Source organism: Barbus barbus (assembly GCF_936440315.1).
Source record: "Barbus barbus genome assembly, chromosome: 3".
NCBI lineage: Eukaryota > Metazoa > Chordata > Actinopteri > Cypriniformes > Cyprinidae > Barbus > Barbus barbus.
Genome location: NC_136731.1, coordinates 40,977,626 through 40,994,896, shown reverse-complemented (window position 1 = coordinate 40,994,896; position 17,271 = coordinate 40,977,626). Strand labels below are relative to the sequence as shown.

The 17,271-nt window shown below is 33.9% G+C and overlaps 1 protein-coding gene across 1 annotated transcript in view; it reads right to left on the bottom strand.

Annotated features, from left to right (window-relative positions):
- The window catches only part of LOC306853512 (shisa family member 6), a gene marked incomplete at both ends in the record, with an annotated part of 83,404 nt that overhangs the window by 43,295 nt on the left and 22,838 nt on the right, over positions 1–17,271 (bottom strand). The window contains one exon of the mRNA XM_079390990.1: positions 12,267–12,335. Within this exon, the coding sequence (XP_079247116.1) occupies positions 12,267–12,335 (69 nt within the window). The remainder of the gene's footprint in view (positions 1–12,266; positions 12,336–17,271) is intronic.

Here is a 17,271-nt window from a genome sequence, read left to right as displayed (position 1 = left end):
TTATTTGTATTTTTTTTTACTTTTAAGTGTTCCAAAGGGACTTTTTTTTTCAGTGTTGCCATAGGAGATCCGTTTTTGATTTTATAGATGGATGAAATGATGGATGGATGAAAAAATGAATGAATGAATATGTATAGATGGATGGAACGATGGATGGATGGGCAGCTTCAGTTCTCCAAAGAACTATCAAGGAACAATTCTTAAAGGAATCTATCTCTTAAAAGTCAAGTTTCTTTATTGGCTTATGGTTCCATGAAGGACCTTTAACATCCATGGAATCTTTCCATTCCACTAAAGGTTCTTTATAGCAGAAGGTCATTACACTGTTCTTCACACTAAGAAAAAAAAAGAACTGAAAGGTTCACTGAAAGGCTCTTTTTATGGAATCACTGCGAAAACCTCCCTTTGTCAAAGTTATTTTTAACAGTGTAGCCTGAATAACCTTTTAAAAATCGAAATAATTATTTTCCACTGTAAATAATATTTTGTGTAACAAAAAGGCTCCACGGATGTTAAAGGTTCTTCATGGAACCATAGACATCAATAAAAACAAAATATATATATATTATTATTTTTTAGAGTGCACTAGAGAAACTAAATGAACGGATACTGCTGATGAGATCTATAGAGCAGCATTATGGAGCAGCAGGAGGAAGATTCCTCTGTCCACACACTGTGTGCAGGAGATCATTATGACTGACGTCACCTTCACCGCAGTGCAATTACAGACTGTTTGTGCTGGGGCCGAGAGGACGCTCCTGACAGAAGATCAGCATCATAAGAAACAGGACATATCCCAACACATTTTTACATCTACAGCTCTGTGCTCCTTGATCAGCTCAAAAACTGTTTGTGAATGTTTTTTTATGTTTCACATACAGAGTAAATGACGGCTGTCTTTGATCTACAGGAGTGATTCTGTGACCGTATAAAAGCTCTGTTTAATTTCCTGTCCTACACACAGCTACTGAAGCACAGAAGATATCAATCATCATTTCAAACACAACCCAATTTCTCCAATTTATTTACATCCTCCAACACCCATTGAGAGCTGTTTTGTCAGTTCATTTTGGGTTTGTTTTCCTATTTTGAGGCGCATAAGTCTGTTGGTGGTGAACAAGGGAAACTGCTTGTTATTCCTGACCATCCAGGTTGCTTGGAAGCACATTTGTTATTGTCAGACTCTGTTTGAGTGTATCCTAATGTGTGTTTCTCTGGTTCTGGCTTTTTGGAAATAAGTGAAAAATAAAATCATTTTTAAAAGAATGAAAAATAAATAGGCTCTCAAAAAGCCAACTTTCTCTTTAAAAAGTTCAGTTTAGTGCTCTTCATCAGAAAGCTGGCTTCATGAATAATGCATAGCTTTATTAATGAGCTTATGGAGCATAGTAAAGTAATGCAGCTCTTGAATGATGCTCTCCTCTTCTATAAAGCACACCAAATAAGTAACCCGAAATGAATGCGTGCGTTTGCCTGCGCTCTGAATTAATAATTAAACCACTGACCTGTATGACTTTCAAACTAAACATCCTGTATATACAAACACAAATTTATTCAGGGTACGGTATCCCAAAAAGAAATGACTGGAACACTCGAAACTGCAATATCACAGCATTAAACAATCATAAAGACACTCATAAAGCTCCACAGAATACCACGCGTCATTATAACTGTGAAGTCATAATAAAAAACTATCTATTTCCCTTCCTGTCCTAGCTTTTACGACTTTGAATGGTGACTTGTATAACAGACACTTCTCATGTTTATTACCATCTTACGGTAAATCGCTTGTTGTATTCCTTAACTGTACGTTGCTTTGGATAAAAGCATCTTCCAAATGAATAAATGTAAATGTCTCGGAATGTCCTTCCCTCAATGTTACAATGCTTCCTTATAGAACATATGGTGACATCACACTGTCCATCAACCTGTCCTTGACCTGAACTCTTCTAACAGTGAAGCCACCTCTCAGCGGTGCATTTCACCTACAGACTATAGCAGAGGAGAGTGGACCAAAGTCTTCAGAGATAAATGTGCATTACCTTTTAGAAGTTGTTTAAAGAAGTCTCTTCTGCTCACCAAAGCTGCATTTATTTGGTCATAAATACAGTAAAAACAGAACTACTGTGAAATATTTTTACTACTTAAAATGTTCTACTTTAAAATGTAATTTATTGCTGTGCTCAAATCTGAATTTTCAGCATCATTACTCCAGTCTTCAGTGTCACATGATCCTCCAGAAATAATTCTGATATGCTGATTGGCTGCTCAAGAATCATTTCTGATTGTTATTAATGTTGAAAACAGTCGGTTTCATATTTTTGTGGAAACCATGACTTTTTTCAGGATTTTTGGATGAATGGAATGTTTAAAAGAGCAGCATTTATTTGAAATAAAAACATTATTAATGTCTTTACTGCCATTTTTGATTAATTTAATGCAACCTTGCTGAATTAAAGTATTATTTTCTTTCAGCAAAAATGAAATAATAATAAAATGGTGGTAGATCAAAAGCTACTTTGCAAAACGTAACAAATTAAATACAAAAGCTAATCATTTCTGAATCTGATTGCATATTATTATCATGTTGCTTGAAAAAAAATAATTACACTAGCAGAAATACTGTAGTATAAACATCATCATCAAATCTTTAAATAATATCAGGATTTCTGCCATTTTTAGTTCATGTTTGTATAGCTTTAAATTGTCTATATGCTGATGTACTCCTAAAAGTAAAGAAAACAAGCTTTTAGTCCAATAAAATCTCTCTACAGTCAAGAAATAACCCTCTATACCTGCAACCAACTGAAAATATCAATCATTCACTAAATCCCACCTACATAACATTTGATGAGCTCTAAGACTGTAGATCAGTTACAGCTACATATACATCTTTTGATACCCTGTACAATTATTTAGTTAGTTATTTTTAGTTTTGAAGTTGCAAATAAAACAAAGATTATTAGAATACATTTTACAACAAAACATTATTTTATTTTTTGAAATGACATGTTTAATTCTATATATTACTTGGTGTTTCTTTATGGATATTTGTGAAAGTTATCAATTTCTAAATGATGCAAATCATTTTTTTCCAGTTTAGTAAACAGCATCTGTATTCAGCGGTATATGAAGGCTGCTGCACTCAGGATGACGTTTCTGAATTCTGATGGCATGCATGCATTAGTTTATGCTTCTCATTTCAGCCCATAATGCAACATGCTATCAGAATTCTGACAGCATCAGTGGCCGAGTGTGCGCTGATACACATGCATGCATACAAACACAGTCTGATCAGCGTTCTGATATAACACTGCGCTTTCACTGAGTAAATGGCCGTCTCGCTGCTGAATAATGCATTGAAGAGCAGGACGGGTCCGTCAGACTCCACTAATACAACCACAACTACAGAAATCCACAGCGCAAATTTAAAATGAATTCAGCCAAAGGAGCTCTAGATTTGTTCACAGATATTGCAAGCAGTAATTTAACCAAATAAATTCACAACATTATAGTTCACCCAAAAATGAAAATTAGCTCACCCTAATATAATATGCTCAATATAATATACTCACCCTAAGGCCATCCATGATGGGAACAGATTTGGAGAAATGTAGTTTCTTACAAACACACATCTTTTCTCTTCACAAGACATTAACTGATGGACTGGAGTGGTGTGGATTATTGTGATGTTTTTATCAGCTGTTTGGACTCTCATTCTGACGGCACCCATTCACTGCAGGGCAGCCATTGGTGAGCAACTGATGCAATGCTGCATTTCTCCAAATCTGTTCTGATGAAGAAACAAACTTATATACATCTTGGATGGCCTGAGGGTGATTCAATTTTTAAGCAAATTTTCATTTTTGAGTTACTTTAAGGAAAACTAATTCAGACAGAAAGACATTTACTTTACTATGACGTCAAAAACAACTTTTAAGCTCATAAGTTCACATGGTAAAATTATGTAATGTAATATATGACCTTAGAAAGTATACATGGAAAGAGAGAGAAAAGGTACCGAACATCCTGCTAAAAGTACTTTATACGCCATAGGAACCGCTCTACATTTCATTTGTGTCCTGCAGGGGGCACGTTATCTGCATCCTGCATGGCTCCCAACGGTCCAGTGCAGTAATGAGGACACGGGGCAGAGGAATCTGCTGTCCTTTGGACGTAATTTCACACTGCGCTCCCTCTGCGGTCATTAAACAGGTCATCTTCTGTCAGGAGCTTCCTCAAGTGTCCAGAGCACATTTTCCAATATGACCATTTCAATCACGGCCTCCTGACCTGATACTAACAAAGCAAACTCTTCAGACAGTTGACCGGTATGTGCCAATTATGCCAACTATCAAAATTCTAGATAATTTTAATTTCTAGAGTTTCATCAAACTGTCTTTCTGTGCCACCAAAAAAAGAAGATGATTGTATTTTGTAAGTTTAGATTTGGAACAACATGAGTGTGAGTAAATGATGACTGAGTGTTCATTATTGGGTGAACTGTCCCTTTAAGGCCCAGTTTGTCACAGAGTTGAAAAAGTCCATTTTAATTCTGAGATCAAATTTAAACATGCTTTCACTGTGAATAACTCTGATGTCTATTATTCAGCATGTAACTGCTTCACAAATGAGCTGGATATTATAAATCACTCTTGTGTGAATGTCAACATAAAGATTACAATTTGTTTTAGTTTTAGCACAGCCTCTTTTCTGGGACGATATTTATCAAGTATTTTTCCTTTCCATTCATATGCAATATGGAAATACACACTAGCATTCGAAATGTTGGGGTCAGCAGGGTTTTTTTGTTGTTGATTGATTTATTTTATTCAGTGAGGATGGATTAAATTGATCAAAAGTGACAGTAAAGCCATTTATAATGTTACAAAAGATTTCTATTTCAAATAAATGCTGTTATTTTGAACATTATATTCATCAAACAATCCTGAAAAATAATGGATTGAAGAGCACAACTGTTTTCAACATTGATAATAATCAGAAAAGTTTTTTTTTTCAGCAAATCAGCATCAGAATGATCTCTGGATCGTGTGACACTGAAGACTGGGACAATGATGCTGAAAATTCAGCTTTGATCACAGCAATAAATTACATTTTAAAATATATTCAGATAGAAAACAGATCTTTTAAATTGTAATAATATGTCACAATAATACTGTTTTTACTGTGTTTTTTTTTTTTTTTTTTTTAAATCAAACAAATGCAGCCTTGGTGAGCAAAAGAAACTTCTTTAGAAAACAGTTTTTTTTTTTTTTTTTAGAAATCTATAAAATATATAAATTAAATAACAATAAATAAAAAGAGAATTAATATGTAGCATCATATTCAAGACAGGCCTCTGTAATTATCAAAAATATAAAGTAAAAAAAAAAAAAAACGTAAATACATAAATAAATATGATTTTGTCTCATCGTAAATTATTTTATGATTTATGAAAATAGAAATTAAATTATGTTCCAAAAAGTTAGTAAGCTACTAATTAATATATTTAAAAAATATATTTAAAAAAAATTCTACAAAAATAGACTGCTTTACCCAGTTTTAGTTATTTTTGAGTGCTATTTTTATGCCTATTAGAGCAGTGCATTGTTTGCTTAGCAGGATAACATCAAACACTATTGGAAAAAGTCATGACTAGAGTCTAATGCCATTTTTATCATCTGCGTATTTGATGTCCATGGAGAGCGGATTCAAATCAACCACGAATGAGATTCAGGTAGAAACAGAGCTGATATGTAGTGTTTCTGTGATCTCAAAGAGGGAGAAGCCTGACTTCATTTTGAGTAGTTTAAAAACATCCAAGCTAATCAATAAACCTAATCAATTGCTCAGACGACTCTGGACGCCGGAGCGCAGTCGGCCCCGGGTGACATACTTCTTGTTAAACCGACTCCAGTGTGGCGTTCGACACCACAGCCGTCAGAAAGACCACACAAAAGCTCAGCGGCCGCAGATGTGATAAACAGACGGAGAGCCTCTTGATCTCTCCGCCATGTCATTTAGACGGATGACTCGGATTGGCCCAGGTCATTACCGCCTGACGTCTCCCCGGCAACACTGTCACATAAATCTCCAGCGGCCCGCCGTCTACCCCGCCCACACCGTAAATCAGCATGAGCAGAAAGACAGGTGGAGGTGTCTCTGTGGTCAAGAGCCAGTGTTCACCTGGAGTCTCACAGTCCTACAGCATCTACTGCTGAACTACTGCTGGTGTATCAATACCAGTGCTTTTGGATTTCTCTTTTTCAATAGATTACCATTTTGATGAACTGATATCGATTCTTAAATCCCAAGATCTTGTGATCTTTTATGAATGAAATTCAATCAGTGTTTCTGGCGCAGAAAGATGTCAATAAAACGGCTTGTAAGCAATGTTACGTAACATTGCATTTACCTTAGGAAAGTCATTCAATGTCCAATGCAATCTCTCTAAATTATGCACAATATTACATATTTATTACATTTTGCTTAACGTGTTCTTCGATATTTCATATGTGTTTGGATAAAATCTGTTGTGAAAATGTTACGACCACCATCATTTAAATTTATATGTGTGTGTGTGTGTGTGTGTGTGTGTGTGTGCAAAAGAAACAATATTGAATCTAATCAAATCACAAGCTTGTGAATAAAATCAAAATCAAATCAAATCGGGCATTTAAACTGAAATTTGTTTAAATGCCCAGCCCTTTATAAATATCAGTTTAAAAAAAAAAAAAAAAAAAAAAAAAAAAATTTCGTGGTCTGACATTATTTTGGGATAAAGGCAAATTTGACTCCTTAAAGAGCTTGAAATACAAAAAAATAAAATTAATTAAAACAGAAAATCTAAAAATAAAAACTAATTAAAATAATAATAAATATACATATATACATTTAAAAAACAGATAAAATAACAGATACAAACTAAATTACTAAAATTGAAAATAAATTCAAAATATTAATAACAAATTTAATTAAAAGATGTAAAAATGACCAAAACTATAATTAAAATAAAAAACAAAACTGATTCAAAATATTAATAAAAACAAAACAAATTAAAATGAAAAACTAATTTAAAAAATGACAAAAAACATAGAATTTCTCAAATTTAAAAATGACAAACTTAAAAAAAAAAGGAATTCAAAATATTAATGAAAAGACTTTACAATGTACAATGGCTGATATATATCCAACTGAAACACAAGCTTGTAAATCAAAATTCAATCAAATTGAGAAACTAGTGTTGAAACCCAGCCTTAATCAATATCAGTCAATAACAGTAGCAGCTCTCATGTTCTGATATTATTTTGGCATAAATGCAAACTTGACACCATAAAGCTTCAGCTTGAAAGATCAAAAAGCCCTGCTCAGTTCAACAAGAGACTGTACTGAAACTAAACTGCAATCAATCTCTTTCTGATGCTGGAAATCCAAAACATTTACACATGAGTGACCACATCTACACCTCAACAACACCAACTTTAGATTGTTTTTAGGATGGGAGCTGTTCAAAACTACACTGGACACAATGGCAAACCATTTCCAAATCACAGGAATAAATTACATTTTACAACATATTCACTCAGAAAATAGTTATTTTAAAGGGGTCATCGGATGCAAAATTCACTTTACAAGTTGTGTGAACATAAATGTGTGTTGGTGTGTACACATCCATCCTATAATGATAAAAATCCACCCAGTTTTTTTTTTTTAAATCCTCTTTCTCAAATCAGGCTGTTCTGAGATTCCTGTCAGAATGACGTAGTTCTATACAGGCCCCTCCCACGATAGTTGATTGACAAGACCATCTTACCTTAGACCCGCCCTGAGTGAACTGAGAGCTGTCCGCCATTGTGTCGACTCTGGTGCAGGGGTAGACAAGATGTCTCTGATTAAGTGATTGAGGTGTTTTGTTGTTGGATGTAATAATGAATATAGCAGTCGTCATTTACTCCCTACATCTGAGCCACTGAAGATGCAGAGGATTAACGTTACTTTTGCTTTGAAGTGAATGTCCCGATCCTGATCTGCCTAAATGCATCTGTTTGCACGAATTATTCGAGATCCAGCTTCATCTACAGTAGAAGTGAGTATAACAGTTTTTTATACTCACTTCTGAAGTAAACAGTACTCACAGAAGAGAGGGGTGGGTCAGCAGAGCTCATTAGCATTTAAAGCAACATGGACCAAAAACGTCTTGATGAAAACAGAGCTGATTTTGACAGGGTAAAAAAGGTGTTTTTTACACTACCATTGAGAAATTTTAACCAAAGTATGTTATAGACTTTTTATTAAGACCCTAAAGAATCATATCAATTTGTGGAAAATGGGCATCCCGTGACCCCTTTAAATGGTAATAATATTTCACAATTTTATGTTTTTTACTGTATTTTGATCAAATAAATGGTGAGCCTTGGTGAGCAGATGAGAATCTTTCGAAAAGCATTAAAAAATCTGAATTATTCCAAACTTCTAGCCATGTGAGGTGATATGAAACCACTCATTCTTATCTCTAAATAATAGAAGTCTAACATTAAACTTTTTTGTCAAGTGTTTAGATGTGCTAAGTGTTTAAGTGTGTTAATAACACTCGAGATGTCTTAAGCATTTGGTAACTACTAGAGTGAATTAAGTGCTCAGGGTTAAGAATTGAGCGCATTAGAAGACTTTAGTGTTTAGGTTGTTTCTTATAGACAGCAATGAAATGAAAGAGCGCTCTGGGAAATGCGTTGTTTCTAGGTTAAGAGTTTAAGGCCGTTTGAGGAGTTTCACATTATGTGTATGATGTGTAAATTGTTACGGCGTTTAAAACATGGAGTGTCGCCTTCATTACAGATGATTGATGTGAGCGGTGTTATGTGGCTAGGCAAGGTTATACGACTCTACGCAGAGCCTGTCAGTCAGTCTGCCACTCCTGATGACTGACGTCTGAGTGGATCTGACTGCTGCTTGGCACTGATCTCTGAAACGTCACAGTCTGTTAGCACGTCAAAACAGGTGCGAGGCTTCAGCTGCTGATAACATCTGAGCTGAAAAAGTGACAGAGATATTACTTTCCTACTTGCGGGGTCGATTATGCTCAGAGTCCTTACGGATGGCCGTAACGCATCTACCGGAGACGTTAAAATACAACACAATGGCTGTAAAACAGTCTATTAGCTCTGATTGGACCAGAGCCGGCGCCAGGGCACCTCCATCAGGGGGGCACTTGAATTTCTAGAGGGGGGGGGGCACAAATCACGTTGTGTATTTGTGTGTGTGTGTGTGGGGGGGGGGGGGGGGGGGGGGGGGGTCACAGATCAATCTGTGATCACGTGCAGTTGCTGACGTTTGCTAAAGCGTGCAATCACGTTCAGCAAGGAGGATAAGTGGGGGGGGGGGGGGGGGGGCACAGTAACTCGTTTGGGGGGGCACGGTCCGCAAATGCCCCCCCCCTTGGCGCCAACCCTGGATTGGACCAGTGGGACTCGCCCAACCTGCAGCGTTATCATAGTTAATGAAAACTAGAACCATATAAACAGTTCTCTCTTGAAACTAAATTTTGTATAATGTTCTGATATAAATAAAATTAAATACAAATGAATGAAAATAGACAACAAAAAAAAATGTAAAAAAAAAAATTATGAATGAAATCTAATATTAAACAAACTGATTAAATAAAATGACAAAAATTACAACTTTTAAATTAAAAAGAAAAAAGAAAACACAAATATGAATAATTCAGAATATCAATAAACTATATAGACATAAAATATAAAAAAATCAATAAAAATAATAAAAAATAAAAATAACATGTTTGTGTGTTTTTGTCATTTTTATTTTCATGATTTTATTTTTTTTAATTAAATGTTATTATTTGAATATAACTAAAACTGAAACAAACACATAAAATAACGAAAAAAATCTAAATATTAATTAAAAAACTATATAGACATTTAAAAAAACAAAACAAATAAAAACAACAAAATGACAAACTAAAATAAAAATAAAAACAGAAAATAAATGAAAAAAATTAAAAATATATTTAAAAAAATTATATATATATATATATATATATATATATATATATATATATATATATATATAACAATAATAAAACAAAAATAATAATAAAACAAACTAAAATGAATAAATAAAAATAAAAACGGATTATATATTGATTATACTGATTTAATTAAAAACGACATTTAACAGAAAAATTACAAAAAACAAAATTCAAAATTCAAACTCAAACTAAAATAAAAATAGAACATGAAAATAAAGACTAATTAAAATGTTAATAAAATTATAGATGCAATTAAAAAACAAAAAAAAAATAATAAAATAACCAAAATACAACAAAATTATTAATTTTAAAATTAAAATTAAAACAGAACATATCAAAAAGAATTATTAATAAAAACTATATAGACATATATAAACTGATAGAAATGAAAACAAAAACAAACTTACTGAAATATTGAAATAAAATTACAATGAAAACAGAAAATAAAGTCAAATTTAACTCATAATATTAATAAAAAAAACTACATACACATTTAGAAAAAAATATGTCAGTTGATAGAAAATTGCTAAAAACTAACTGAAATAAAAATGTATTTAAATTATTAATAATAACTAAAACAATGGTGTTTGCCAGTGCAAAGTCTATGAGTTTTTTCCAACTGGTTTATTGTCCATCAGGCAAAAAGTCTGATCACTTAGAAAAGCATCAGCACAGCTTTCCTCAACAACAGTTCGTAGCACAAACTCTAAAAGCTTAGGGGTTTGTTACAGCGATAGCTTCTGCAAACAGCACTAATAATGTTTGTTGAAGGTTTGCTGTATAATTAAAGCTCTAATTAGCGCAGGTCAGAGGAATAATCCCAGGGTTTGAACAAAGAGGGATTTCTGCTGGTTCAGAGTCAAACGCTGTTCTTGAATTATATGCTACAGTGCTTAAAAGGATCACCATGGTAACAGCGAGGAGAAACCCGCAACAACAGTCATTAATAACCTAGAGATACTGTACTGGGAAAAACGCAGAGAAATGAACCAACGGCAAACTTACTTCTGCTGCTGTAGGAGGTGAAATGAATCAAAACGTTAATTTATGTGAAGCACAAGGGAGCACATTAAAGCAGAACCGCTGCTTTCCAAACACGAAAACGCCATTTACCCTGCAAGCACCACGATTACAATCAAACTATATAAAACACTGCATATGTCAAGTACTGCATATCTCAAACACACACACAAATATGCACAACCCAACACTCAATTTGAGCAACTTCGACACATGGCAAAGCATCTCAGCATGTCTTCTAGACTGGAAACTGCAAAAATGAACACTTTTAAATGAGCAAAATACTTAAATACAGTACAAATGTATTTAATGTACCTAAAATCAAGCAAAAATATTATACAATTTAAAAAAAAAATTGTAATAAATAAATAAACACACAAACAAATTAAATGTAATATGGTAAGTAACTAAAACCACAAAAAATATGAAAATAATAGGGTCTAAATACAAGAAAGAAATATGTAAATATTATACTAATTATTCAAAAGTTTAGGGACTTTATAAAAATGATTACAAATAAAGCAATTTTAACTTTTATTTTAACATTATTATTTTAAATAAATAGTCAATTAAATTAAATTACATTTCGGTTTACATTCGGTTTTATAATTTCCTTAATATTCAGTGCTTCTTATAAAATGAGTTTGCTTGATTTTAGGACATTTTTGGCCAAGTTTTTCTCTTCCCAAAAGCAGCACTTATCACACAGTATCACACGGGGAAGTCGTGGCCTAATGGTTAGAGAGTCGGACTCGTAATCGAAAGGTTGCGAGTTCGAGCCCCCGGCCGGCAGGAATTGTAGGTGGGGGGAGTGAATGTCCAGCGCTCTCTCCACCCTCAATACCACGACTGAGGTGCCCTTGAGCAAGGCACCGAACCCCCAATTGCTCCCCGGGCGCTGCAGCATGGCTGCCCACTGCTCCGGGTGTGTGTTCACGGTGTGTGTGTGTGTGTGTGTGTGTGGATTTGTTCACTACTCACTGCTGTGTGTGTGCACTTGGATGGGTTAAACGCAGAGCACCAATTTCGAGTATGGGTCACCATACTTGACAATACGTCACGACTTACTTTTTTAAAAGTTGTTTCATATGGCTCATGGCTTCCAACAGATCCTAGAACATCTAAACAGCAGTTTGGTAGAACGCAAGGGTCCCCTGTGAGCAGGAGGAGCGTGTGTGTGGTGTTGAAGCAAGATACATACTGTAGGACAGAGGAACGCCCAGGTCGCCCTGCCAGGACAGCTGCCCGAGATCATCTACAGAGTGCTGCGCTGCAGAAACACACACACACACACACACACAAACACACACATTAACACAGATCTCGCTAACATATGCACACACAGCTGACAAACACGAAGAACTTCACCGTCTGTAAGTAGAAAGCCAACATCAAACAGTCCTGAACATTAATATTAACCATTTTAGCATGTATTAAGCATCAAAAGTTGTGCTTAAATGTCATTGACCAGAGCTGTTATAACACTAAAAAAAAAAAATTTTTTAATTGTATTTTTGATCAAATAAATGCAGTCTTGGTAAGCAAAACTTTAAAAACCACACACATTTAAAAACCGACCACAACATTTTGGACAGTTTTTATAAGTCATAAAGCAAATGTAAAACAATTTTAACTTGAAACAAAGTTGAAATAAATAAAATATAAACTTTTTTGTATTTTAATGATACAATTGTTATAAAACTATAAAGGTTTCCTGACGACTAACTGAAATAAGATGAAGTACTAAAATTACTAAAACTAAAATAAAAAATATAAATAATGCAAACATACATATAGTGCAAAAACTTTAACTTTATTTTTAAAAGCTAATTCAAAATGTTAATAATATAATAGCATACAAATACTAAAATAACACTGTCATTGACAGGATGTAGTGATAAAGATATATGAGAGTTATTATAGTTATCTAAAACTAACTAACCAAAACTATAAAATAACATTTCCGTTACTTGAAATAAAATGAACGTTAACTGAAATAAAATTAATTATTAATCAAACATATTTTATTTTAGCTAGTTGAAAACTTATTTTCATTTAGTTGCATTTGATGTACTAAAATAAACAACTAAAAAAAAAATTAATAAAAACTATATAGGCATATTAAAAATGTCAAAAACACATAACAAAATAAATAAAACTTCTGCACTTAAACTGGAAAAAATGTAAAATATTAATACAAACTATAATAGTATTTCAATGATACTTAAAAAAAAAAAAAAACATGTATATGTGCCCACTTACTGCTATAATGCAAAAAACAAAAAAATGTCTAAATAGATATTTGGCGACTGGTTAACATTAGTTAAACGATAACTAGCTCAAAAGTAGAGTTGTTTCAGAAGCAGAGCAAGTTAGTCATATTTTAATATAGGATTTCAAAGACAAGCATTAAAAATCATTCACAACAAGAGCAGAATGATGCATTAATAAAGTAAAGCGGCACGGTTTTTGATTTCATGTCGACTTGAACAGGCTCTCATCTCAAATCAGCGGAGAGTTTGAGGAGCCGATAGAGCGGGCAGCTCCGTCGCCTCTGGAGAGAATCTGTAAAGAAATTCAATCAGGTGGAATTAAACAGGGTGAAGATTAAGGCCAATTTGCATGAACCGCAGGGCTTCTGAGCCAAGTTGAATAAGCAAAAAAATACTTAAGCAACTTATTAAACTCTTTCACCTTGAGGAAACGTGACGCGTGGGGGTATTAACTTCATCCTCTTTTACAGTCGCATCGGAATCACGCGCCGCAAATCTGCCAGCAGCAATTAGCTCAATCAATAGATGATTCAACACACTGACTTCCTTTATTAGCCGAGGAAACCAGAGTGGTTATTTCACATCAAAACAATAACGCGTGATGTCACCGATATTCCTCAGCCGGTCATTAATCTAAATGTTATTGCTGTTGAATGTGGAAGCGGGTGGATTATGTTGTTGTGGTGTTAACAATCGGCCCGTGGCGCGCTGATTACGCAGTATTATGTGGGCCACGCTGATTCACTCAGGAGAGACAATGAGCAGCAGAGACGAGGCCGCAGACACTTGGCAGCAGCTTTCTTTCCATCAGGCTTCCTTTGTCTGTTAATTAGCTTTAGGAAACGTCATTATTGTGCTGTCAACAGCTCAATCTCCCTCTAGGACACGCGCTCGGCAAACAAAACACGGCTAAAAGACATTCAGGGGCTTTTAATTTTGTACTTCTTTTTGGAGATGAGATATTGAAAAGGAAAGATCCTTAACCCTTAAAGACCTAGAACATTTTTGGGGCACCTGACACCTGTACTGTTCTTTGTTTTTTCAGACCTATTCTAGCAGTCAGCATCAAGTGCCATATATCAGAACTTGATGTTTCAGCCTAGCTAATTTAAAGTCCCAATTTTCCTTTTGTTTTCTCTAAGAATTAACAAATTTCCAGAATTTGAAGAAAAACACAAGCAATAATTGGGTGTTTTTTTTTTACTGTGTACACAAACAGAAAGTTTGAGTTCCTGAAGTTTGGATTTTTTTTCTTTAAAAAGTGTGTTTTACACTTCCAAATAAAATTGTGTCTACATATAACATTACCCAAGCAAGTTATAGCCATTTATTACAATATTGTTATAGGCACTTTTCAATGAAAAACAGGTCTATTTACTTTACTAACAATACAGATGTATCCAAAAAACATTTAGGAAGTAAAGAAAATGGAAACTGTGTTATATAATAACAAACTACAGTAAATAATTAACTCAGTTCAGTTTCAATCTGAGCATGAACAACAAACACAAACAGTGCAGCAAGTTGTGAAAAAAATTGTCTTGTGCAACAAAAATACAAGCAGTGCAAATGATTCAAAGACTACACACAAAATGGGTGAGAGATATATAGAGTGCAATAGAAAAGAAATAGTGCAAATGATCTTTATGAACTATCTAAGTATTATTAACATAAACAGCCAAATGGATCAATCCGCTGGCCGCACTCTGTGTCAGAAATTATTTTACCAGCCTCGCAACGCGAATACCTAAATTCCAGTGCTTTATCCGATATGTACCGCTTTTTCATCCTTGCTCTTGGTTTATTTTATGCAAAGTGTTTTTCTGGGCGTTTTCAGAGAGTACTCTCATGCAAATTTGTTATTTTGTGTTTGTTTTCATGCACGCACGACACATTTTACTTTCACTTTGCGTTTGCTCAAATTCCCAAAGAAACACGCTAAAAAATGGTTCAAAAGCCCAAAACCTATGTTTATTGGTTGAATATGTGACAGTTTGAACCAATCTGGGCACGGGGGGGTGGGACTAAGTGATCATTCCTGTTTGGCTCAGAGGGACGAAATGCATTGGTTTCTTCTGACCAATCAATGTTGTCAAAATGTGATGACATAATCACGTACGATAAAGAGCCTCTGAATATCCAACTGAGACAAATGCAATATCTCCGCTTTACGACACTTGCTTTATGAAAGCATTCAGATAGGATTACCGGTTCAAGAGTTATTAAACATTTAAAAACAATAGTTATTTTTAGTGTTTTAGTAATTTAGTAATAATTTTAGTAATTTTTAAAGTGCCCCTATTGACCTTTCATGCAGTGTGTAACACAGCTCTGAATGAAAACATCCTGCTAAGTTTTAAATCTGAAAGTGCACCGTGTATAAAGATATTGTCTCTCAAAAGAAAGAGTGGAGTCTGAATCATTGAAACGAGTCGTTTTTAAAACGAATCCTAAGCCGTTTCATGTTGACATCAACACTCGAAATATTAGCATATTGCCCGCCCACTTGTTGGTCTTTTCGTGTTGGTCTGAATGAAAATGCTAATTCATTCTTTGCCACTAGGTGCCACTTTTGGAGCGTTAAAAATAGCTGTTTCCCCGGTAACGCTGTACACAAAGCAGCACTGTGCTCACAAACGCTGCTTTATCAGGCACTACAGGCATGATGACATGAAAATGAAACCAATCGGACCAATCACCGCAGATTAGCATCACACAAAGGAGGGGTTTGGAAAAATGGATCGTTAAATTAATAGTTTGGGAGTTGTTGAGCAAGTAAGGTAAAAATAAATGCATATTATAAGACAATTAAAGTGTTTTTTGACCTTGCATGCATGTCAGCCTGTTGTTGATTCCCAAAACCAAAATACGAACCTTTCATTACCCATAAAAAGGGCAGTTTAAGGTCTTTGCATACCGAGTCCAAAATTTCATGTTAAAAAATAAATACAACCTCACGTAATGTCAATCACGTTTACACACCGTCTCCGAAACTTTACGGCGTCACAAAAAAATTTGGATCGGATTCGATTTTCTGCGTTTTCCACATCCGTATTAAGCATTTTGAGAGGTGTTTTGACGCAGTTGACTGTGTCTGGATGACACATACGAAAAAACGGACTCAGCGTTCAAGGACCTTTAATAATAATATAACACTTTCAACATGTACTGAGCATCGAAAATTGTGCTTAAATATCACGAAACAGTGTAGATTTTGTACAATAAAACTACTAAAACTACAATTTTTAAAATATTTATATTTTATTTTAGCTTTATTTCAAGTAACCATTTGTAAACTTTTGTAAACAAACAAACAAACAAACACTTGGAATTAAACAAAAATTAGACATGTTCTTTGGAAACTAACTGACAAAAATAACTAAAACTAAAACTGAAAAAAAGTTCAAGCTAAATATAATATAATATAAATATAATAAAAATAATAAAATATATCATTTTTAAAACCTAAAATAAAGCTAAAAGAAAAAAAAACTGAAAATATAAAAACTAAAAGATAGTATATAAATAATATTTAAATAAATAAAAATAGTATATAAATAATATTTAAAAATACCCCTGTAATCAACAGGATGTAGTGATAAAGTGGCCCTGAAAATATTTGGGCACTTTTGGACATTTAAGTCTCATTTAAATATATCTGAATTTCACAATACACAATACAAACCAAGTGGCATCTAAGCTGAAATGATGCTCAAGCTTTTCTCAGATCAAATTTCACTTTTCAGTGCCACTCTTTAACTTATTTTTGTTACTAAAACGTAGTTCTTCACATTAAAAATAAACATGTTTCATAAAGTGCGAAAACCAAAAAGCATCCAAAACTTTTTGTCTCCATTTTAAACAATAAAAAACATTTTGAAAATGCTTTGAAACCTATAAAAGCTGAAAGGTGCGTTTGTGTTATATATTACT